Genomic DNA, 25,112 nt, shown 5'->3' on the forward strand with positions numbered 1-25,112 from the left:
TCTTGACTTTCTCCACATCTTCCTTTAGTTCTTTTAATATCTTTAAGACATTTTTTAAAAATTGTTGTGTAGTACGCCTGCCATTAGGTGTTTTCTCTTTTTCTTCTTCTTAGTTTTTTTAATGTTTATTTTAATTTATGTTTCATAGAAAGAGCACGAGCAGGGCAAGAAACAGAGAGAGAGACACAGAATCTGAAGCAGGCTCCAGACTCTGAGCCGTCCCCACAAAGCCCAATGCAGGGTCAAACCCACAAACCATGAGATCATGACCTGAGCCAAAGTCGGACACTTAACTGACCCTCTGCCATTACGTGTTTCTACAGACAGTTTCTGTTGATGTATTTTTTTCCTTTTAATGAGTCAAACTTTCCTGTTTCCTCGTATACCTTGTGATTTTTTGTTGTTGAAAAGTAGATATTTGAGGGGCACCTAGGTGGCTCTGTCAGTTAAGCCTCTGACTTTGGCTCAGCACATGATCTGATAGTTCGTGAGTTTGAGCCCCACATCAGGCTCTGTGCTGATGGCTCAGAGCCTCGAACCTGCTTCGGACACTGTGTCTCCCTCTCTTTCTGCCCCTCCCCCATTCACACTCTGTCTCTTCTCTCAAAACCAAATAAACATTAAAAGAAATTTTTAAAGTAGATATTTGAATGTAATAATGTGATAACTCTGGAAATCAGATTCTCTTCTTTCTCAAGGGTTTACTATTTTTTGTTATTGTTTTTATTGTCTTTGGTGGTTGTATTGGTTGTTGTTGCTGTTGTAGGCTATCTCTGTGCCAAGAATCAGCTGCAAATGTAAAATTAAGATCTTCCAGGTCTTGGGGCACCTGGGTGGCTCAGTACATTAAGTGTCCAGCTCAGCTCAGGTCATGATTTCACAGTTTGTGAGTTTGAGCTCTTCATCAGGCTCTGTGCTGACAGCTCAGAGCCTGGAGCCTGCTTCAGATTCTGTGTCTCCCTCTCTCTCTGCCCCTCCCCACTCATACTCTGTCTCCTTCTGTGTCGCAAAAATGAATAAAAATGTAAAAAAAAAAAAATTAAGGTCTTCCAGGTCTTTTCTGAGCCTTTCTCTTAGTATGCATAGTCACATTCTAATTTTCCCCATATGTGAAGTTGTTTTTTAATGTCCTAATCTTTAATGTCTTGCTCTCAAAAGGGCAGAAAGAAAAAAATGACTGGGAGAGGAAAAAGTTGTTGGCCCTTTAAATCCTCTAGAAGGCACTCCATCTGGGGGGATGGGGTCATACAACAATGGGAGGAGGTACAACAATGGACACCTGGATCTCTGTGATCAGACCTTGAGATGTGGAGGACAGGGTCTATTTTGCCCAATTTGGTTCCTGCAAGCTATGTGCAGACTGATCCGGTAACATGGGCACAGCTGCCTGCCATAGTGGCTAGGAGTGGGGAATTGGTAGCTACTACTGTGCTAAGACCTGAAATTGACCAAAATAACTGCAATTTGCCATCCAAGATATCCCCTGGAATTTGCAAGTCTTCAATAGATTCCAGAGTTCTGAAACAGTTGCAGCAGACAAATTCTGCCAGTGTATTGTTGTCTCAATGGGGAGACAGATTCTTGGTGCTTCTTACTCTGCCATCTTCCAAGAATCCTCCAGAATATGTTTTTAACATTCAATAATTGTATAGGTTTTACCTGCAAAAAAGTGCCTCCAAATTACATTAAAAACCTAACATTTGTATATTTCATTTGAACTTTATTACTATGTAACTTCTGTGTATTTATTTCTCTAATTCTTGGAAGTACATATTTAGGTATGAATGTAAATTTGTTCTCTGGTTCTTTTTTTTTTTAATGTTTATTTATTTATTTTTTGAGAGATATAGACAGAGCACAAGTGGGGGAAGGGCAGAGAGAGAGAGAGGAAGACACAGAATCCAAAGCAGGCTCCAGGCTCTGAGCTTTCAGCACAGAGCCTGATGCAGGGCTCAAACCTAAAAACCATGAGATTATGACATAAGCTGAAGTCGGATGCTCAAGCAACTAAGCCACCCAGGCAACCCTGTTCTCTTGTTCTATATAAGATGCTATTCCCATATGCCAACAGATGGTCATAGGTAATAATGCTTTGATTGTGTTAGTGATGTGTTTTAATCACAACAGTTCTCATAATCTCATGAGACAGATATTTTTGCCATGCGATGAAAACATAGTTGTTTGGCTATTTCATTGTGGCATGGTGGTATTTAAGTGATATAAAGCAGCATGAGGGTTTTTTTAACTGGTTTTCAAAAGGTTACATTGCTGTTATTTCTAGGTTTGGTAGGATAGGGTTGGCCTTGATTAATTTCTGAGACAGCAAAGTATCTCAGTAGTGTATTTTGTAGTATAACTACAAAACAGTCACTGAAATAATGAGTCTGATTTTCAGGGTAGAAAATCATAAGCCCAGAGAGATACAAAAGTACCCAAGAGGGGGTTCTTCCTGCAAGAATAATGACACCCATTTTTTCTGGTAAATTATATCAATTTTTGTCTAATAGATCACTCTTGGGTAAAATATGAATAGAGGAAAATAATTTGTTGTTAAATTAGTAAAATTAGAATATGCATCTAATCACATAAATAATTAACATAATTATTTATTTTCAATCATTTAAAAGTACATATGCCAAAATGAATCGCACGGTTAAGGTTAGTTTTACTAGTAATTCTCTGTGAGGCTCCTAAGCTACAAGAGTCAAGTGTACAACCTTTTTCATATAGTTTAGACAATGTAAGGCATATATTACTTTATAAAGTGTTGTTAAAATACCGTGAGCTCTTGAAGGGCAAATAAATAAGATAACAAGATTAACGAAAGAAACATGTCTGTTGAGGGAAAGTGAGGAGAATGGAAAGAGACTGATGATACAAGGATATAATTGATGAAGCAAAATATCACCAAAAGGTGAGAAGAGATGGAAGGCACAAGCATCAGAATTAACAAAAAGAGGAAATTTTCTTTTCTGAGATTAGAAGGAAAATGGAAAGTATGTAAAAATTCAAAAACATTTTTCCAATGAAGAGGAAAATTAATAGAATTGACGTGATATTCCTCAATCTTTCCAATGAAGAAAGAAGGACATTATCGAAGAAAATCATGGGTGTGGTGATTGAGTGCTGGAGAAATACAAAATATTTAGGGTAAAACATAAAACTTGTTTAACAGCAATGAATACACCTATTTCATGGGTGGATAACATGAACTAGAAATGTAATCAATTAGTTCAGTTTCTTGACTTAATATTTCAGCAGTCAGGGAGTAAGAGAATTGAATTATAGAGTTGACCCAGCATTTGAATCAAATTAATAAAAATTTAACTGAATTATGTAATACCTGGGGCCTGTGACTCCTGATTAGTTGAAATTGTTCCCTTTCTTAAGGAAGATCTTTTATTAACTGTATAATAACCTACAGGGAGTTAAAGTTACTGTGGTACATATCACTGGTAAGAATCAAAAAACTCTGGAGTAAAACAAATGAAAAATATGAATAACTGGAATTTGCATCTACTGTAAGCTAAATTGAGTAGAGTGGTTAATATATCCTTGTGATCCATCACTTCCAGATGATTTGACCAGAACCAAAATATGGAATTATGAGGTAACATTAGATAGAAAATTCTTTTGTTAGATAAATAGAGTCACACTGACTTTACCTTATAAATGACATTAAAAGGGGACAGGCTTTGGCTTTGGAAGAACGTACTTATAGATTACATTCAAAGTTCTGATTACAAGCTTAGAAACAAAGTGCATCACTATCCTTTTTATCTCAAACAAACCAATAAACAACCAAAACAAACAAACAAAAAATGATTTCTAGTCTGCCTACCAATCCTACCCGTCTCTTTTCATGGGTCCCTTTGTAATATAGAAACTCTGTAATAAGCTCTTGCACCTATAGTACAGTCATGAATAATAAATATATTTAATAATCTATTAACTGTTTTCCTCAATGCTTTTATTAAACATTTTCTTCCCAGTAAACTTATTACAACCCCTCAGTTTTCTGAGCTTTCTAAACCAATCCAAGATCCAGATGTGGATAGTTGAGAATGTATCCCTCATTATTCTCATCCCCTAGTGACCTTCCTCATAAAAACAAATTACAACTCAAAGCACAACCTTTACTTTTCTGATAGAATGGGGAAAAAAGGAGGAAAGAAAGGGAGGGCGAGGAGGGGAATGGAGATGAGGGGAGGGATGGAGAAGACCTGGTCTAAGTGTCAAAGGATATTGCTCAGTAAAATCCTACATCTCTGTTTTTTCTCAGCCAAACTACCAACTATAAAAGACAGGAAAGAAATATTTGTTGTGTGTTATTATGTGTCAAACACTTTATGAACACTGGATTATTTAATCCATAGAACATTCCTAGGAATAAGGTGGTACTATCCTCATTTTGCAGATGAGGAAGCTGAGGTAAAATTATGTAACTTACCCAAGGCCCACCATAAAAGAGAGGATAGAGTGAATCCACTTTGGTCTGTTTTGAAAAACAGTAATAGTTTTTCTTCACTAATCTGCAACTGAAAGTGAAAAAATATACGACATATTAAAAAACAGAAAGACAATGTGCTCTGCTTTGTTCCTAATTCCCTGGTGCTTTGTTTGCCACCACTTAGAGCTTGAAGGGATACTTCAAATAAACACTCTGGATTGCTCTTCACATGAAAGTGCTTTATAGCTAAACTTGACTTAAGTACCATTTTCCTAAAATACAAATTTTTTTTTCTACATTGGAGCCTGTAACGGAATATCACATATTGTTTTAGCTAAGAAATAAAACTAGCTGGTGATATATCTTTCAGAAACAGTATGTACAAAGCCTCAGAAATAAGACAATGAAACATTATTTTAAATATTTAATAACCTACAGACTATGTCCACATTATCTTAAGAAAACTCATAGATACATATATGTACCTATGTATACATATATAGCTATATATACATATATACAGTTGTGTACGTATACATGTGTATGTATGTGTGTGCATATATATATATATATATATATGCACACACATATATTCCAGTTACAGCAAAGGAAGTTAAGATGCATAATTCCTAAAGATTCATAATACCACTGAAGAACTTATTTCTTGTCAAATCTCTCTTTAAAAATATTTATTTTTGTCAAATGAGCATATCCCCAAATGGATCTTGACTAAAACCAAGATTAATTGTTTAATAATTGAGTGCTGAGTCCTGGGAGATACTGTGTCACGTGCTGGGTAAGGAGCAGGAACCAAGATAAATATGACCCCTGTCCTCATGAGACTTACTCCTAGTGTTGAAGAAAGATATTCAAGAATTACAGAAAAAAATAATTATAATTGTGTTGAGTGCTAGACAGAGATACAGCATGCTCTGAGAATATTTTATAGTACAACATTAAAGATCTTATCTAAATAATAGAGAAGTTTGTTGCAACCAGAAGTCATTATTTTATTTCTATAATACATTCAAAAATGAATAGGAAATTTCTCGGGAAATTTTTAAGAAAGAAAGTTCGACCTAAACCAAGCACCGGGCTATGTACTTTGCACATTTTATTTAATTTACTTTTATAAAACTATGAGGTACCTATTGACAGACCCTAGTGTTATTCTTTCTAAAATGTGCCATGCCAAAGTGTGTCTTGCACATGAATTGTCAGGGCAGAAACTTAAAAAAAAAACCTAAACAGTAAGTGAAAAAATTCTCAGTCCTGCTGTTCATCTAAATCTTCAAAACCTATACACAAACACTGCACAATTATCTATTCCAGCCCTCTCCCTGTTTAAACAAACACAAATTTTCAGACCATGCAAAGATCCCAATCACAAAATAAAACTACAACCATGCCACAGCTCCCTACTTTCTCACTCTCTGCTTCACTCCTACTGTATTGTACACTTCACTTGTACTGTCCTGTGGTTACATACCTCTCTCCAAGCAAGGCAACACCTTGGTTGTCTACAACCAGAATATTGCTTCCCTTTCAACATTTAACAGTAGCAATGGTTATTTCTGAGTTCCTGTTATAAATAAGTGAGGAAGAGGAGACACACAGGTCTAGTCTTAGGGAAGATAAGTGGGTTGACCAAAACAAGACATACACAAAACTTAATACTCCCTCCCCCCACTGTTTTTTCTTGTATTATTTGTAGATGATTCTAGGAAACATAGGGGAATGTTACAGTTTTTTTATGTACCTATAAACATTTCTGTCCAATTTATAGGGCCATTTTTGGAGTCCCCCTATCATTTCTTTATTTTGAATTTATGTTCATCCAGTTATAATTGCTTTAATCTTCTGGGATTTATTTTAATCAAATTTCAAGTTGAAAATTTTGTTTGAGGGGTGACTAGGTGGCATCCAACTTTGGCTCAGATCATAATGTGGGTTAGAGCCCTGCATCGGGCTTTGTGCTGACAGTTCAGAGCCTGGAGCCTGCTTTGGATTCTCTCTCTCTCTCTCTCTCTCTCTCTCTCTCTCTCTCTCTCTCTCAAAAACAAATAAACATTTTAAAAATTTTTAAATTTTGTTTGAACGTAACAATAGGTAAAATGTCTATAAATCAAAAAGATGCTACTGTTATACAGACTCTTCTCAGGTAAAAGGGAAAAAATTATTGCTTAGCTTTTGAGAAAAATCTCCTTATGATAATGAAAATCTTTGAGATAGCAGCAATAATTGCCATACGATAAACTAAAGGCAATGAATAATATGCCTTGATTACCTTCAAGGTCTTCAGATTCCTTCATAACCTCATATACTACCCTATTCCCTTTAGAGGCAGACATTTTGCCAACAGGTATTTCACTCATGAGTAAACTAAGCCCAAATTTGTCCTTGAATAGGCACCAAGGGTGCACATTTGTTTCATTATAGTTTCAATTCTGAACTTAAGGCTTCTATCAAAGACTTTCATCAAGATTAATCTCAGAATGCCCTTTATGCCTATTGATTTTAGTTTTCACAAAAAGCCAAAGTAAATTCTCATCTTCAGGACTCTAATTCCTGTAAGGCTCTGAATATCCACTTTTTTGACCCCCATTTCTTATCCTTGTCCAACACCTTAAATCTTTCAACTGTGCCTTTTGAGACTCAGTCATCAGCAAAATGGCCTTCTTTGAACATTTTCTTCACTTCTTGCTTTAAAGCTTGATCAAGCCTGTAGCCCTCTCCTCTGCAGCTCAAAGTCCTAATTCCACCATTAGGAGGCCTAAAGGTAAGAGAAGAAAACATTCTTGTTTCCTGTTGCTCCATACCATTCTTCCTCCCTCTTCCATAAACGCATTCCATTTAAATTTCATGACCTTAAACTACAGCATTAATTCCCTTTTCCTTGCTGCAGTGCTCAATCTTATCCTCCTCCATCCTACTCCTTCAAGATTTTAGTTCTTAACTCTCCAACACCATCTCACACCCTATTCATGTCATAATTTTCAGTTGACTTCAGTGTCCACATAGATGATCCACCTAGTACCTTGTCATTCAGTCCTTGACCTCCTCTCCTCTGATGATTTTATCCTCCACCTTACTTCAGCTATTTACTTACATGACCATACCTCCATCTTTGTCATCCCTAATAACTACAGTTTCTCAATCATCTCAATTTGAGGCATCCCACTTTCTGGCCACCATCTCCTATATTTCTAGTTAACTACCTCTTGCTGGAATCTGAAGAATTCCCACAAGTCTCTGACCCCACCAAAATCTATAATTCATTGGTTCTAACATCTTTTCTACAATTCATTGTCTCTCACCCCCTCATATCTTAACTTCTATCCTTATTCACCTTGCATTGCATGGTCAATCATAATCACTTCCTTGCACACACCCTGAACTCCCCTGCCCTTCTCTTATTTCCTTGTATTTGGATAGACCACAACCCTGTTTTTGTCCTTTTCTCTGCCTATTCCATACTTCCACCTGTGCATGTAAACATAGCTGGAGGAAACAAATAAATAAATATACCAGTCTTTTTTTTTACATTCATGATCTCCAATTTCAAATGGGCCCTTAATGCTGCCTAGGAGTCATACTGTGTTTCCTACATAGCTTCACCAATGTCTCTCCTAAAATTTCCAACTCTTCTTTTACTCTTACTTTCAACTGATGACCTTGCTATTTTACTGATAAAACAGAAGCATTCAGACAAGAATTTCTGCAAACTCCCACAACCACATTCACCCACCTACCTGCAACTACTGTTTCTCTTACTACTGAGTGAACTTGTTCATGCTCCTAGCAAAGAGAAACCCCTCAACTTGTATACTAGGTCTTTTCCCATCTAGTCCAGAGCATGATCTCAGCAATTCTTCCTTCTCTCCTCAATATCAATAATTTTCCCACCTTCCTAGATTTTTTTTCCATTTGCTAACAAGCATGCTTTTTCTATTTTCTTAAAATGAAACTTTTACTTGGTCCTGTTTCACTTTATAGCTACCACCCCATCCTTTCCCCTTCACTTTGGCAAATCTCCTTGAAGGAGTTTATTATACTTGATGTCACCAATTTCTTTCCCATTTTCTCTTGAGTCTACTATCAAGCTTTAACACTTACCACTCCATCCAACCACTCATCCTAATGTTATTAAATCCAGTAGTCAGTTCTCAATCCTCATCATATCAGACCACTTAGTAATATGAGATGCAGCTAATTGTTTTCTTCATATGATTTCCAGGGTACTACTCTCTCTTGTTTTGTTTTGTTTTTTTCCCATCATACTATACCTTCTTCATAGTCTCTTTTGTTGTTTCTTTCTAGTATTCTGAATACCTTAAGTAGGATTGTCCAGCTTAGAGGGATTTCTCTTCTTCTAACTATACTAATTTATTTAGCAATCTCAGTCACCCCACAGTGAGCAAATTAGAAATACCAAACCTACCTTGCTTTAATGCAGAAAAGGGATTCAAAGGCTTAGGGAGATTGGAATGTTAAAGTGGACCTGTCATTTAATATATACTTACCTACACCAGGAGGGTCCATAAAACATATTTTTCACTAGTACTGTAAAAAACAAATTTGACAGGAGAGCCTCAGCATCTTTGAAATGCTCAGTGATTGCTGATCTCTATAGGCCTGGCCTTACAATGTAGACCGCAGTCACCAAATTAGAAAATCTAAATGCAATGAGAGTAATTGGATCCCAAAGTAGCAGAAGTGAAGTGGCAGCCCTCAACTGACAGTCAAGATGTGGTTACCATAATGGACAGCACAGTCAAAGTAGCAATCTGAATAGCCTGATTTGCACAGATGTATGACATTGGCTACTGATCACGGTATTCCTAGAAGTGAAATAGAGAAAGATAGGAAGCCTACTAAATTCTTACTTGATGTGTATAAACAGGAAGGTTCTAGGTCAGGTAAACAAAAGTCCAACCTGAATCATAAAAATCATGACCCCTCAATTAGTTCTCAGACTGTGAGCTAGTTTACAGATCCAGATCCCTTTGAATGAAGGGAAGGCTGGATACCCTTGAGGAAGAACCCCAGTACATTGCCAAATATTTATATTGTTAATCTTTCTCTCAGCCTTCCTCTAAGTGACATATAGGCTTTTGCCAGGGTTAACTACATTGCAGGAAAAACAAATAATCAGAGTCTTCAGAGACTGCTAGACACTGACTCCGAACTGACACTAATTCTAGGAGATCCAAAACATCACTGTGATCTACCAATCAGAGTAGGAGCTTATGAAGGAATAGAATAACAGAATTTTAGTTCAGGTCTGTCTCACAGTAAGCCCAGTGAGTTCCCTAGCCCATTCTGTAGTTATTTCCCCAGGTTCAGAATTCACAAATGTACTCAACAACTAGCAGAATCCCCATGTTGGTTCCCTGACCTGTGCGAAGTGAGGGCTATTAAGGTGGAAAAGGCCAAGTAGAATCCATTAGAACCACCTCTACCTAGGACAAGAGTAAACCAAAAGCAGTATCATACTCCTAGAAAGACTACAAAGATTAGTGCCACAACCAAGGACGTGAAAGTTACAAGAGTGTGATTCCCACCACATTCCCATTCAACTCATTTATTTAACCTGTGCAGAAGACAGGTGATCTTGGAGAATGACAATGGATTATCACAAGCTTAACCAGGTGCAGACTCCAATTGCTGTTGTTCTACGAGATGTGGTTCCATTGCCTGAGCAAATTAACACATCCCCTGGTATCTGTACGCAGCTTTTGATCTGGCAAATTCTTTCTCAACATCTATTAGTAAATACCACCAAAAGAAATCTGCTTCCAGCTAGGAAGCAAACAATACAACTTCACTATCCGATCTTAGGCTATTATCTCTCCAGCCCCAACATAGAGGTCATAAGGTAGTTCACACATATCTTGATCACCTTTTCCTTCCACAAGACATCACACTGGTCTACTACATTGATGACAAAATGCTGATTGGACCTGGTGAGCAACATGGACTTATTGGTAAGACATCTGTATGTAATAAAGTAAGAAATAAATATGCCAAATGTTCACTTCTACCTCAGTGAGTTCTACGAATCCACTGGTATGGGGCATGTTTAGATATCCCTTCTAAGGTGAAGTAAGAGTTGTTGCATCTGCCCCCTTGTACAACCAAAAAAGAGGCAGAACCGCTGGTGGACCTCTTTGCATTTGGGAGAAAACATATTCTTCATTTGGGTTTTTTAATCCATTCCATTTACTGAGTGACCTGAAAAGCTGCTAGTTTTGACTGGGGTCTAGAACAGAAGGCTCTGCCAAAGGCCCAGGTGGCTGTGCAGGCAGCTCTGCTATTTGTGCCATACGATCCGCCATATCCAATGACTTTGAAATGTCTGTAGCAGATAGAGACGGTATTTGGAGCTTTCAACAAATCTCTAGAGGTGAACCACAAAACAAGCCCCTAGGATTTTAGAGTACAATCCCGCCATCTTCTGCAGATATTGACTCTCCTTCTGAAAACCAACTCCCGGCCTTCAACTGGGTCTTCGTAGAGACTGAATGTGTAACCATGGGTCACCAAGATAGCATGTGACCTGAGTTGCTCATCATGAACTGGATGTTTTCTGACCCACCAAGCCACAAATGTGGCATGCACCGTGGCACTCCATTATCAGGTGAAAATGGTATATACCTGATTAGACTTAAGCAGGCCCTGAAAGCACAAGTTACCTGTAAAGTGGCTCGAATGCCCATGGTCCTCACTCCTGTTGCACTGCCTTCTCTCTCCCAGTCTGCACCTATGGCCTCATGGGAAGCTCCCTACAATCAGCTGACAGGGGAAGATTCTGGCCTGGTTTACAGACGGTTTGGGGAAATATGCAGACACCACCCAAAAATGGACAGTTGTAGCACTACAGTTCCTCTTTCTGGGACATCCCTGAAGGACAATGGTAAAGGGAAACGTCCCCCCAGTGGGCAGAACTTTGAGCAGTGAACCTGGTTGTTCACTTTGCTTGGAAGGAGAAATGGCCAGATATATGATTACATATTGATTCATAGACTGTGGGCAATCACTTTTCCCCAGCCATCCCTGGCATCATCCAATTGGCTCATGAACAAAGTGGTCATGGTGACAGGAATGGAGGTTATCATAGGCTTGGCAACATAGATTTCCACTTACCAAGACTGACCTGGCTATAGCCACTGCTGAGTGTCCAATATGGCAAGAGACAACATTAATTCCCAATACAGCACCATTCCCTGAGGTGCTAGCCAGCTACCAGGCAGCAGATTGATTACATTAGACTGCTTCCATCATGGAAGGAGCAGTGTTTTGTTCTTGCTGGAATACACATTTTCTCTGGATATGGGTTTTCCTTCTCTGTATAAAATGCTTCTGCCCAAACAACAATCCGTGAATGCACAGAATACCTTACCTACCATCATGGTATTCTATATAGCATTACTTCTGATCAAGGAACTCATTTCACAGCAAACAAAATGTAGCAATGGACCCATGCTTATGGAATTATCTTGCCCCCCCCCCGCCCCAGTCCCCACATCCTGAAATAGCTGGCTTGACAGATCAGTGGAATAGCCTTTTAAAGACTGTTACAGTGACAATTAGGTGACAATAACTTGCAGGGCTGAAACAAAGTTCTCCAGAAGGCTATATAGTCTCTGATTCTGCATCTGATACATGGTACTATTTCTCTCACAGCCAGGATTCACAGGTCCAGAAATCAAGGGATAGAAGTAGGAGTGGCACCACTCACTATTACCCTTGGTGACCTACTAGCAAAATTTGTTATACCTCTGTGGCCTTATGCTCTGCTGGCTCCTTCAAATGCTCCTTCAAATGGAGGAATGCTTCCATCAGGAAACACAACGATTCCACTAAACTAAGAATTAAGGATGCAACTAGGACACATTGGATTCCTCACACCTATGAATCAACAGGCAAAGAAGAGAGTTGCTGTGCTGGTTGTGGTGATTGATACTGACCATGAAAGGGAAATCAGACTGCTAGTCTACGGTAGAGATAAAGAATATACTGTCTGGAATACAAGAGATGCCTTAAGATATCTTAAGGCATCTCTTAGTATATACCCTAAGTGATTAAAGTCAGTGGAAATCTATAATAGAATCCAAGCAGGACTACTAATGGCCCAGACTCCTCAGGAATAAAGGTTTGAGTCACTCTACCAGGCAAAGAGCCACAACCAGATGAAGTGCTTGCTGAAAGCAAAGAGAATAAAGACAGTGAGAAAAGGTTCTTATAAGTACCAGCTGTGTCCGCATGACCAGTTACAGAATTGAGGACTATAGTTATCATTAAGTATTTTCCTGAATTTGTTAGCTTTGTGTGTATACTATATCTGCATGGTATATATAACAAAAGTATTTGCTTAGTATATATATTAATATATGCAGCAGGAATTTTTTCTTTCCTCTTATTCCCTTATGTAACATAAGATGGAACATATAGTGTGTAAGTACTATTAATTTTACATCAATGGTTAAAGTTTCAGGATATTTGGTAAAATTATGATCTTGTTATTGTCTTTATTTGGAGATTAAATATGGTTTAAGGAGATGTTTGTGGGTGCCAAGTTGATAAAGGGTGGACTTGTGTAGTTTATTTTGTATTACTCTAACTGAGCCACAGAGTGCCCAGATATTTGGCTGTTATTCTCTAGTGTGTCTGCAAAGATATTTCTGAATGAGATTAACATTTGATTCACTGACTGACTATATAAAGCAGATTGCTCTACCCAATGTGAGTGAGCCTCACCCAATCCAATAAAAGCCCGAAGAGAACAAAAAGGCAGAGTAAGAGAGAATTCATTCTCTCTACCTGCCTTCAGATTTAGACTAGAACTATAGCATTGACTCTCTTTGGACTCTAGCTTACCAACTTTAGATCCCAGTACTTCTCAGTGTCTGTAACTGTGTGAGAGAACTCCTTGTAATAAATGTCATATTGTTCTGTTTCTATCCGTTCTGTTTCTCTAGAGAGCCCACACTAATACACCACAAAACTATTTCATCACCAAAAAAATCAACCTTGTGCTATCTCTTTATAGTCATACCCACCCTCCTCTTCCCCAACCCCACCATCCCTAAGCTCTGGCAACCACTAATCTGTCCCTTATGTCTAAAATTTTCTCACTTTGACAATGGTATATAAATGGAATCATACATTATATAATCTTTGAGATTGGCTTCTTTCACTTAACATAATGTCCTTGAGTTCCAACCAAGTTGTGTGTCTATCAAGTTTACTTTTTATTTTGAGTAATATTCCATGGTATGGACATACCACAGTTTATTTAGCCATTCACCTACTGACAAACATTTTGGTTGTTTCTAGTTACTGGCTATTACAAATAAAGCTGCTATGGACATCTGTGTATATGTTTTGTATGAATAGTTCTCATTTCTCTGGAATAAAAACCCAGTTTGACTGCTTAGTCATAAGGTAGTTGCATATTTGTTAAGAAACTGCCAAATAATTTTCGAGAGTAGCTGAATGATTTTGCATTCCTACCAGCATGTATGAGATCCAGTTTCTCTGCATCTTTGCCAGCATTGGTATTGTCACTATTTTTTATTTTAGCTGTTCTAATAGATGTGTAAATGATATCTCGTGGTCTTAATTTATATTTCCCTACTAACTACCGATGTTTAACATCTTTTCTTGTGCTTATGTGCCATCTGTATATCCTCTTCAGTAAAATGTCTTCATGTCTTTTGCTCTTTAATTGGATTGCTTAATTTTTTTACTGCTCATTTTCTAAAACTTTTTACTGTGGTAAAATACACATAAAACATTTTAATCATTTTTAAGTGTATAGTTCAATGATATTAAGTACATTCACAATGTTGTGAAATCATCACCACTCTCAAATTCCAAACACTTTTATCCTCCCAGAAATCCTGTACCCACTAAATATTAATTCCCAAGCTCCTCCTTCCCCTGATCTCTGGTAACCTCTACTCAACTGTCTCTGAATTTGACTTTTCCTCACATAAGTGGAATCCTATAATTTTTGTTCTTTGGTGTCTGGCTTATTTCACTTAGCAGGTTTTCAAGGTTGATTGATATTGTAGTATTTAACTCCTTTTTAAGGTTGAATAATATTCTTGTGTATATATACCATATTTTGTGTATCCACTCATCTGTTAATGAATACTTGGATATTGTGAATAATGCTGCTACAAACACTGGCATTCAAGTATCTATTTGAATCCCTGCTTTCAATTCTTTTGGGAATTCCTAAATGTGGAATTCCTCGATTGGATCACATGGTAATTCCATGTTTAACTTGAGCAAATCCTCAAATTGTTTCCCACAGCAGCTACATCATTTTACATTCTCAACAGCAATGCACAATTTCTGCACATCCTCACCAATACTTGCTATCCGCCCCCCCCCTTTTAAATAATAGCCATCCTAATAGGTATAAAATGGTATCTCATTGCATCTCCCTACTGACTAGTGATGTTAAGCATCTTCTCATGTGCTTATTGGTCATTTGTATATCTGTACATCTTCTTTACAAATGTATCTATTCACTTCCTTTGCCCATTTTTGAATTGGGTTGCTTTGTTGTTGAATTATAGTTTTTTATATATTCTGGATATTAATCCCTTATTAGATGTACACTTTGCAAATATTTTCTCCCATTGTTTAGTCTTTTCACTCTCTTGATACTGTCATTTGATACACAAAAGTCTTTCACTATTGAATTCTGAGAGGTCTTTATCCTAGATACAAGTCTTTTGTCAAATACCTGATTTACAAATATTTTCTCCCACTCTATAGCTTATTTTCCCCCCATTCTTTTAACAGGGTCTTTCACTAATGAAAAGTTTTTAATTTTGATGAAGTCCAATTTATTGATTTGCTTTCAGTATCATGCCAAAATACTCTTACCAAGCCCTAGGTCCCAAATATTTTTTCCTATTTTCTTCTAAAAGTGTTATGATTTTATGTTTCACATTTAAATCTATGGTCCATTTTGAGTTAGTTTCTATATAAAGTGTGAGATTTAAGTCAAGTTTTTTTTTCTTTGCCTATAGATATCCAATTGCTCCAGCACCATTTGTTGAAAAGGTTATCCTTTCTCCATTGAATGGCTATGCATCTTTGCCAAAACCCAGTTGAGCATATTTATGTGCATCTATTTCTGGATAGTCTAACCTGTTCCATTGATCTAGGTGTCTATCCCTTTGCTAGTACCACACTGTGATGGTTACTGTAGTATATAATAAGTTTTCAATTTGGGTAGAGTGATTACTCCCACTTAATTCTTCTTTTTCAAAATTGTTGTTACTATTCCAGTTTCTTTGCCTCTCGATATAAATTTTAGAATAGTTTTGTATCTACAAAAAAAAATTGCTGGGATTATAACAGGAATTATGTTAAACCTGTATATCAGTTTGGGGATAATTAACATCTTTACCATAAGGTTTCCAATCCATGAACACAATACGTACCTTCATATATTTCCTTTGATATCTTTCATCAGTGTTTTACTGATTTCAGTTTAATTCCCATGTTGTATAAGATTTATACCGGGGGTTGGGGCGCCTGGGTGGCGCAGTCGGTTAAGCGTCCGACTTCAGCCAGGTCACGATCTCGCGGTCCGTGAGTTCGAGCCCCGCGTCGGGCTCTGGGCTGATGGCTCAGAGCCTGGAGCACGTTTCCGATTCTGTGCCTCCCTCTCTCTCTGCCCCTCCCCCGTTCATGCTCTGTCTCTCTCTGTCCCAAAAAATAAATAAACGTTGAAAAAAAAAATTAAAAAAAAAGATTTATACCGGGGTGCCTGGGTGGCTCAGTCCGTTGAGCGTCTGACTTCAGCTCAGGTCATGATCTCGCAGTCCGTGAGTTAGAGCCCCATGTCGGGCTCTGTGCTGACAGCTGGGAGCCTGGAGCCTGCTTCAGATTCTGTGTTTCCCTCTCTCTCTGCCCCTCCCCCGCTCAAGCTCTGTCTCTCTCTTTCTCTCTGTCAAAAATAAATAAACAAAAAAAATAAAAAAAAAAGATTTATACCTAAATGTTTTGGGGTAATTATAAATGGTGTTATATTTTTTTATTTGGGTTCCCACATGTTCATTGCTAGTACATAAAAGTACAATTGATTTTTGTCTTTTATCTTGTATCCTGAGACCTTGCTGAACTAATTCTAGAAGCTATTTTGTAGATTTCTTGGAATTTTTTTAAATATGTGACTCATCGTGTTTAAAAATTAACAAAAAGTTCGATAAATTGTTCGATAAATTGTTAGGTTATTTACTTTGTGCCAGCTATTGTTCTAACTACTAGATATGGAGTTTACTAAGAAAATTGGGATTTCTTGACCTCATGGAGCTTAGATTTGATTCTACAGGAAATGTGGAAAGAACTGCAGGCAATTAAATAACAAGTTAATTTCACATGGTGGTTAAGTACTAGAAAGAAATAAACAGAGTAACATAATAGAGTGGTAGATAATCTAGAACTGACTCTACGAGGAGATGACTTCTGAGCAGAGACTTAAATTACAGCAGCCAGAGCAGAACGTTTCAGTAAGTACAAAAGCCCAAAGACCTGAAAGAGTTTGACATGAAGAACATAAGAAGACCAGTGTGGCTCACATAGTAAGAAGGAAAGTGGTAGGAAAAGACTCAAGAGTCTTATTGTTAATTGAAGCACTTGAATTTTATTCTAAATAAGATGGAAAGCACCGAAGGTTTTAAAACTGAGTAGTTAGGGAAGTTTGGTGTACATTATGTAAATCATAAAAAATATTATACCACCATATCAAAGTGATTGGTATCTTTCCACCTTTTTTCTTACAATTTAAAAAATGTACATGAACATAAATTGCATAAAGTGATTAGTAATCATTCACAAGATGATTTATTAAACACAGCTCTTTCTAATCTACACAATGAATTTGCTTTTGATTCTATAGGATGATATCAACATCCTGGGGAAAAACAACCTCATAGTAGCATGGTTGCAGTTGGCCAACTCTAACCACTGCCTTTGGAAATGCCTTTCCTCTTTGCCTATCACAAACATATAAACACACACACACACACACACACACACACACACACACACACACACACACTTTGCATCTAACAGCTATTTATTTGACCTCTCACACTTTCATTACCTTATCTATAAAATGTAGACCCTAATGTCTACCTCCAAAAGTCTGTTTGAGAACTAAGGATAAAGTATACTATATTGAGTCCCAAGCAAATAGTGGTGCCTGGTAAATGATAATTCCTTACCTTGAGCTTTTTCTCTTTTACCCCCATCACTTAGCTCCCACTCCCAGATCTAAGATATTCATAAAACCATTTAATTTGCAACTGGGGCCTTAGAGTAAATCTTTATACAAAATTTTAAAGGCTGTAGCAATAGCACCTATTAATTCAATGATCAGTGGCATAACCCACTTCCAACAAAACCTTTCCATAGACTTCTGAAAATATCTTAAGATGTTGAATAAGAACATGGTACTATTATACAACTTTTAGATGTGGTATAAAATAAACTATACAAAGTTGACCACTTTCAAGTTAAATCTTCTAACAAGAAGAGCATATTATGTGCATTTTTTTTAACCAATGGCCAAACAGGGAAACATGCATTGAATACTTTATCATAAAACCCCTAGTAAATATTTTTTGTCATGAACCTATCACTCAGGAAGTACTTTTATTTTTTTTTTTAATTTTTTTTTTCAACGTTTATTTATTTTTGGGACAGAGAGAGACAGAGCATGAACAGGGGAGGGGCAGAGAGAGAAGGAGACACAGAATCCGAAACAGGCTCCAGGCTCTGAGCCATCAGCCCAGAGCCTGACGCGGGGCTCGAACTCACAGACCGCGAGATCGTGACCTGGCTGAAGTCGGACGCTTAACCGACTGCGCCACCCAGGCGCCCTAGTAAGTACTTTTAAAATACTGAGTCATGGTGCTTTTGGAAGCCTGATAAGTATAAAACTATGCTATCTGTATGTATTATGCAGACTGAGAACAACTTGCACTACGTCCTCTCACATATTTTATTTTACAACATTCGATTTCTCAACACATAACAGAAAAAATGAAAGGTCATTAATGATTTAAAGTTATTTGTCAAGTTTTTAACCAACCAATATTTTTTCCTGCCTATTTTGGGGTAATTACCTCACTGTTGTTTAGCAATCTTCAGTCATCCTCAATTGGCTCCCTAGCAAATTCTCCACTAAGCTAATTCCAAATCTCTGCTACACCTTAAATTCATCATCCTACCATTCATTCCTCTTAATGTTTTACTTTCTACATGATTTTTGTCTTCCAGTGTGGCACCATTCCCAGTAAAGTCAAACTTTACTCTGTGGTTTTACCCTCTATTTGAAAAGGAAGAATTTCAAAGCTATTCCTGTGCTCTAGCATGATAAATCAATTGTTTTATTTCTCTTTTATCTTCAGTTTCTTCCTACCAACTAAGTCTCAAGTTTCCTCTACTTAACTCTTTTCTCATCTATTCTATTTTTGTTTGTTTAAAAGTGTGTTTATTTGAGAGAGAGAGAGAGAGAGAGAGAGCGAGCAGGGGTGGGGCAGAAAGAGGGAGAGAGAAAACCACAGGCAGGCTTGTGCTGTCAGCACAGAGCCCGATGTGGGGTTCCAACTCACAAACTGTGAGATCATGACCTGAGCCAAAACAGAGTCGGACACTTAACCGACTGAGCCACCCAGGCGGCCCTCATCTAAACTATTCTTAAGATTACCCTAATTGACATGTTAAATATATTGGTGTAATCATTTTGTAAATGGGTAAAAGCAAAACAATATTTGGCAAAGTAAGCAATCTTAAACCATTTCTTTAAAATTTGGTCACCATTATAGGCTATTTATGCCAAATTTCACAACTATATTAGGCAAACCTGAATGGGGCTATAATGAAGCAATATTTTCCCAATTTAAAGGCCTCTGATTAAAACCTAAATTCTTATTGTGAACCTTTGGTATTTAATTTGAGAGTACAATCATGATGACTGCATCTGTTTGCTATAAACCATCTCCAATGTCAGCAAACACACATGCAGGCATACCTCAGAGATACTGTTGGTTCAGTTCCAGACCACTGTAATGATTACCACAATGGAGTCAAATGAACTCTGAGGTTTCCTAGGGTATATAAATGCTAATTTTACACTACACTGTAGTCTATTAAGTGTGTAATAGCTTTATGTCTAAAAACATACATACCTTAATTTAAAAATACTATACTGCTAAAAGATGCCAACCATCATCTGAGCTTCCAGTGAATAATCACAGCTCACAGATTACCCTAACAAGTAATGATCAAAAAGTTTGAAATATTACAATCACCAAAATGCGACAAAGCTATGAAGTTAGCAATAACAGCTGGAAAGCCAGTGCCAAAAGACTTGCTTGACACAGGGTTGCAACAAACCTTCAATTTATAAAAATCCCAGTATCTGCGAAGCACTATTTACTTTAAGTGAAGTGCAACAAAAAGAGGTACTAAATACTCTTTACTACGACATGGGCAAATATATGCCTTTCATCCTTTCTCACCTGCCATTTTCCTTACTCTTCTATTTTGGGGACGGCTTTTAGTTTTTCCGGATGTTCCAAAAGCTCACTAAAAAGACTTAGACGCTTGACGAAGCAAACCTCTACCAACACTGACCTTCCTAAAATGTGTATGCAGCTGCCAGTACAGTCCTTACTTTAATAACCACAACATAGGAGAAAGCCATTCGCGTTTAGCAGCCTTAATTCATTTCTCGATGAATGAGCCAAGACCTTAAACATTTTCTCCTCAATCCCAGTTTTGAGTTCCCTTCCTTACTTTTTACTTAAATGCTCTTCTCGCGTTTCCAAAACTTTCTTATTCACAAAATGTTACATAAATAGCACTTCCTCGGGCTTTCACGAGTAACCTGACCCGGACAGAAGCTACAGAGATCAGGAAGTAGGAATCCTAAAAATCCTGACCACCTCCTCAACTTCCGCTCGCGGCCGCGCCTCCCAGAAAGCCGCCTGTGACTCGACACACGATGCGCACTGACGCAAGCGTCGCCGCGCGACTCGACAGTCAGCGGCCGCGCCTGCGCAGCAGTGGCAAGACGGGGAGGGATTCCGCGCGTAGACGGGGTGGGGGGCGGGGAGTCTGCGAGTTGGGGCGGAGGAGGGGGAGAGGGAGAGAGGGGCGGGACGGCGGAGGGGCGGAGAGGCGGAGGAGGGGCGGAGGGGCGGAGGAGCGGAGGGGCGGAGGAGGGGCGGAGGAGCGGAGGGGCGGAGGAGGGGCGGAGGGGCGGAGGGGCGGAGGGGCGGGCCTTTCAGGAGGGTCTTAGTCCTTCACTTCCTGTTTGTGGGACCTTCTGAATCCGGGTCAAGTGTGTTAGCTTCTTCTCTTCTCCGGAGCTGACCCGGCACCTTCAGTGACAGCGGCTTCTGACTCAACCCAGGGCGGGTTTCATCTTATGACCTGCTAAAGGCCGGACGCCCACACCTGCCCCAGGAAGCGAAGGCGAGCTTCCTCCACCTACTGGCTGGCAGCCCCGGGCCCTATGTGACCGCCGCTGCCGAGGGTCCCCGCCATCCCCTCCGCGCTGATGCTGAGAGGGAACGCAGGCCCAGGGCATCTGCGGAGTGCGGGCCTCTGGCTAGTTAGGCCCGCGACGGGCGGTGCTGGCTCTTACGCTACCCAGGCTTGCCACCCCCCACCCGGACTTGGATGGGCTCCCCTACCCGATAAATGTGGCTGCTGAGACTGTGGTGGCGGTGGTCGGTCCCGCTACTGCTGCGCCCCAAGTTCCCCTTTGCCACGGGACTCTTGTGCCCCACGTCGGGACTGTCGGCCCCCGCTCCTAACCCCGTGGCCCTGGCCTTGCAGCTTGGCGACAATGGACAAGATCCTGGAGGGCCTGGTGAGTTCTTCGCACCCACTGCCCCTGAAACGGGTGATTGTGCGGAAGGTGGTGGAATCAGCAGAGCATTGGCTGGACGAGGCGCAGTGCGAAGCCATGTTTGACCTGACTACCCGGCTCATCCTGGAGGGCCAAGACCCCTTTCAACGGCAGGTGGGGCACCAAGTGCTGGAGGCCTATGCACGGTACCACCGGCCGGAGTTCGAGTCCTTCTTCAACAAGACGTTCGTGTTGGGCCTCCTTCAGCAGGGTTACCACTCGCTGGACAGGAAGGACGTAGCCATTCTGGACTACATTCACAACGGCCTGAAGCTGATCATGAGCTGCCCGTCGGTGCTAGACCTCTTCAGCCTGCTTCAAGTGGAGGTGTTACGTATGGTGTGTGAGAGGCCGGAGCCGCAGCTGTGTGCCCGACTGAGCGACCTGTTGAGCGACTTCGTGCAGTGCATCCCCAAGGGAAAATTGTCAATCACCTTCTGTCAACAGCTTGTTCGAACGATAGGCCATTTCCAGTGCGTGTCCACCCAGGAGAAGGAGCTGCGGGAATATGTGTCTCAGGTGACAAAAGTGAGTAACTTGCTGCAGAACATCTGGAAGGCCGAGCCCTCCACACTCCTCCCTTCCCTGCAAGAAGTTTTTGCAAGCATTTCTTCCACAGGTAAGTGTTATTATATTCCAAAAAAAATCTCTCTTGGAAATTCATTGTGTCTCTTACACACGCACACGTACACACACACACACACACACACACACACACACACAAAACCATGTTTGGTTCTCTGCCCTGAAAACATTTTCAATGGAAAACAAATCTCCATACCCTCATCCAAAATTGTATTCCTATTCACTACCCTTTTTATGCTGTCCCTTTGTGCCTTAAAAAAAAGACAGCGTTCCTATTTTAAATGTTGAGAACATTGAGGTCTAAGATCTTTGGCACTAAATAAGTTGCTTAATTGCCCAGCCTCTGCTGAAGTTATGGAATGCTTTGAGGATTGACAACTACTATATAAAGCTTCTATTCATTAGTGACTAATGACAGCATGATAATGTTTATCATGTTATTATTGTACTTTGACTCTGTCATCTTGTCGTTACGAGTTTTTCCCCTGTTTTTTTTTAATTTTCCCACTTTTTTATTCATGGGCTGTGCGGTTTGTTTTATTACTGGATTATTCAAGCTAATTATGTACTTTTTAAATATTGACATTTTCTGTCTGCTGTAGTGTAGGAAAGAAAGGGTGCAGGTAGAATGAGGGAAAGGAAAGAGTATGAGGCCTTAAATAGGTGTTTTTGTGCTCAGGGTATAGCCCATGAACTACATCCTTAGAAAGTGGGAAGGAGCCAAGTAATAATTGGCAAGAATATGCTTTCTCACCAGGGATTTTACCTTGTATCTACATTCCTTTTTGGACTTGGAGCTTTCAGCTCTGTAATTTGTGAAACTAGATCCAAAACTGTGTTTACTTCCTCTCTTCTTGGTACAGTCATTCTCCCTGGCTGTTGTTTGAATCAACTTCTTAAGGAGGTGTCTTCCTTTTATCTTGAGAACCAGAGAGAAATAAGAGTAGAGTTTTAACAAGCTTCATGCATTGTGATGAATTAAATATGTTTAGGAAAGAATTACCAAGTGTATATTTGCAGCATCTTAGTTGTTTTATTCTTTTGGTTGTAATTTTTCTTGTATTACCAGTGTAGCTAGAACTGTAAGATTTCCCCAGAACTTTGTCAGCTGTAGCAGTAAAGGTGCTCACCTTGAATTGTTCAATTATTATGTAGTTTAAGCAAATTCCCTCAAAATTCACCTTAATTTTCACTTCATTAAGATATTTTTTAAATCTTCCTTAGAACAACATAATGACTACTGTAATTCATGGTTATAAGTTACATTGAAGGGTCTAAAGTGGGAATTTAAATGATACCTTTCATTGCTGACTTACAAATGAAAATTTTAGCACAACAGTAACTTAATATTAAATAATACAGGAAAACAAAGTAACTTACAGACTAAATCTGGCAATAGCGAACCATAGTTTTTATATTGTAGTAATTTTCTGTGTAATGAACAGTCATTGCTATTCACCCTCATCTCTCATTTCTGTAATTTAACATCTACCCATGAGGTAGAACATTAACAACTGCTTCCTGATTAACACCTTTGCTGCAATAACATTTTTTTTTTTTTTGGTAAATTGTTTCTCTCTAAATACTTTACTTGAATTTTCTTGCCATATTCCTTTTTCTTTTTTAATTAAAAAAATAGATGCATCATTTGAACCTTCTGTAGCATTGGCAAGCCTTGTGCAGCATATTCCTCTTCAGATGATTACAGTTCTCATCAGGAGCCTAACTACGGATCCAAATGTAAAAGATGCAAGTATGACCCAAGCTCTTTGCAGGTACTTCTTCATGACACTATAGATGGTGTTGTAGATTTGGGAGGAGGAGATATTTTGTTGTATTGTGTGGGTAATGAAAAACTTAGATTTTTAAAACTGAAATCATAGAATCAAATGCATAAAGATTCTCCAAAGTAATTGGAATGAATTATTTACCATACTATAGATTTGACAGGCATTCCAGTAATTCAAAGAACATTTTCAACTAAACTTTAATTCCAAAAATATAGACATATATGCTTACTGTATATTAGATTATCAATATATTTTACTAATTTATTTACTCATTATTGTTTCTGGAACCTATTTCTTCTCTCTTGGTTGTTTTGTTTTGTTTTGTTTTTAAGCTAAGTATATACTTTTACTTTCTCTTTCAACTGGAATTTCTGGGTAATGCACTCGACCTTTGCTTGAAATACGTTTTTTCTTCCTTAATCTTCAGTAGAGAATTTGGCAAAATATAGAATTCTAATTGATAGTCATTTTCTCCTCGTATTTTCAAAATAATACTGCATTGTCTTCTGGCAACTATTGTTGCTGATACGGAGTCTGCTGTCAGTCAAATTGTCATTCCTTTGTCAGTAGTTAGGCTTTTCTGCTAATGTTTGTTTTTCTCCTTCTTGATGTTTTGCAGTTTATTCATATATCTGTAGGTGTAAACTTAATATTATTTATCCTTCTCAACATTTTCATGCTTTTATTAACTCAGTCATTCATTTATTTATTCAAATCACATTTATTGGACACTTACCATAAGTGCCAGGCAGTGTTTCAGAATCTCCTTGAACAAATGGATAAAATTATCTGTCTTCATGGGCTTACTTTCTAGATGGAAAGGCATACAGTAAACTAATAACATATTTTATTGATTCCAAGATGCATCCTGATTTCAGAGATGTTAAAATGTGGAAATACGCAGTCATTTGCTGTAGACGTGACTTTTCTGCCTTAGTGATACGTAAACTAATTATACATCCTAAAGTTGATTTTGTTTTAGATTTTATTAAATATGATAAGTAAGATTATAATTTAGTATGTTGAATAGTGATGAGTGCTTTGGGAAAAAAGTAGATAAGAAAGACATAAAATATGAGGAAATGGCTTGGAATTTTAAATAGGATGGATTAGGAAAGCCTCAATGAGACAGTGCTGATGAAGTAAAGATGTAAATGAAATGAGGGAGCAAACCCTGTGAAGAGCTAAGGGGAAAAACATCAGAACTGTCTTACAATTTGCTATAATTTTTTCTTCAAAGGTACCCATTTATAGAGCTTATTCCAACTATTATGTTTCTTTATTTCAATGACTCTTTTTCTAATTGAGCTTTTCCTCTCTACCTATTTTTGTT

The 25,112-nt window shown here is 38.5% G+C and overlaps 1 protein-coding gene across 1 annotated transcript in view; it reads left to right on the plus strand.

The window, feature by feature from the left end:
* The first annotated feature begins 20,793 nt into the window (after positions 1-20,793).
* USP38 (ubiquitin specific peptidase 38) overlaps positions 20,794-25,112 on the plus strand; it is a 33,540-nt gene continuing 29,221 nt past the window's right edge. Inside the window, exons 1-2 of the mRNA XM_047091267.1 lie at positions 20,794-22,023; positions 23,629-23,764. Coding sequence (XP_046947223.1) covers positions 21,342-22,023; positions 23,629-23,764 — 818 coding nt within the window. The 5' untranslated portion in view covers positions 20,794-21,341. The remainder of the gene's footprint in view (positions 22,024-23,628; positions 23,765-25,112) is intronic.

The sequence above is a fragment of the Lynx rufus genome, unplaced genomic scaffold (assembly GCF_022079265.1).
Source record: "Lynx rufus isolate CCGP_SWC_20201006 ecotype Redwood Valley unplaced genomic scaffold, mLynRuf1.p SCAF_3, whole genome shotgun sequence".
NCBI lineage: Eukaryota > Metazoa > Chordata > Mammalia > Carnivora > Felidae > Lynx > Lynx rufus.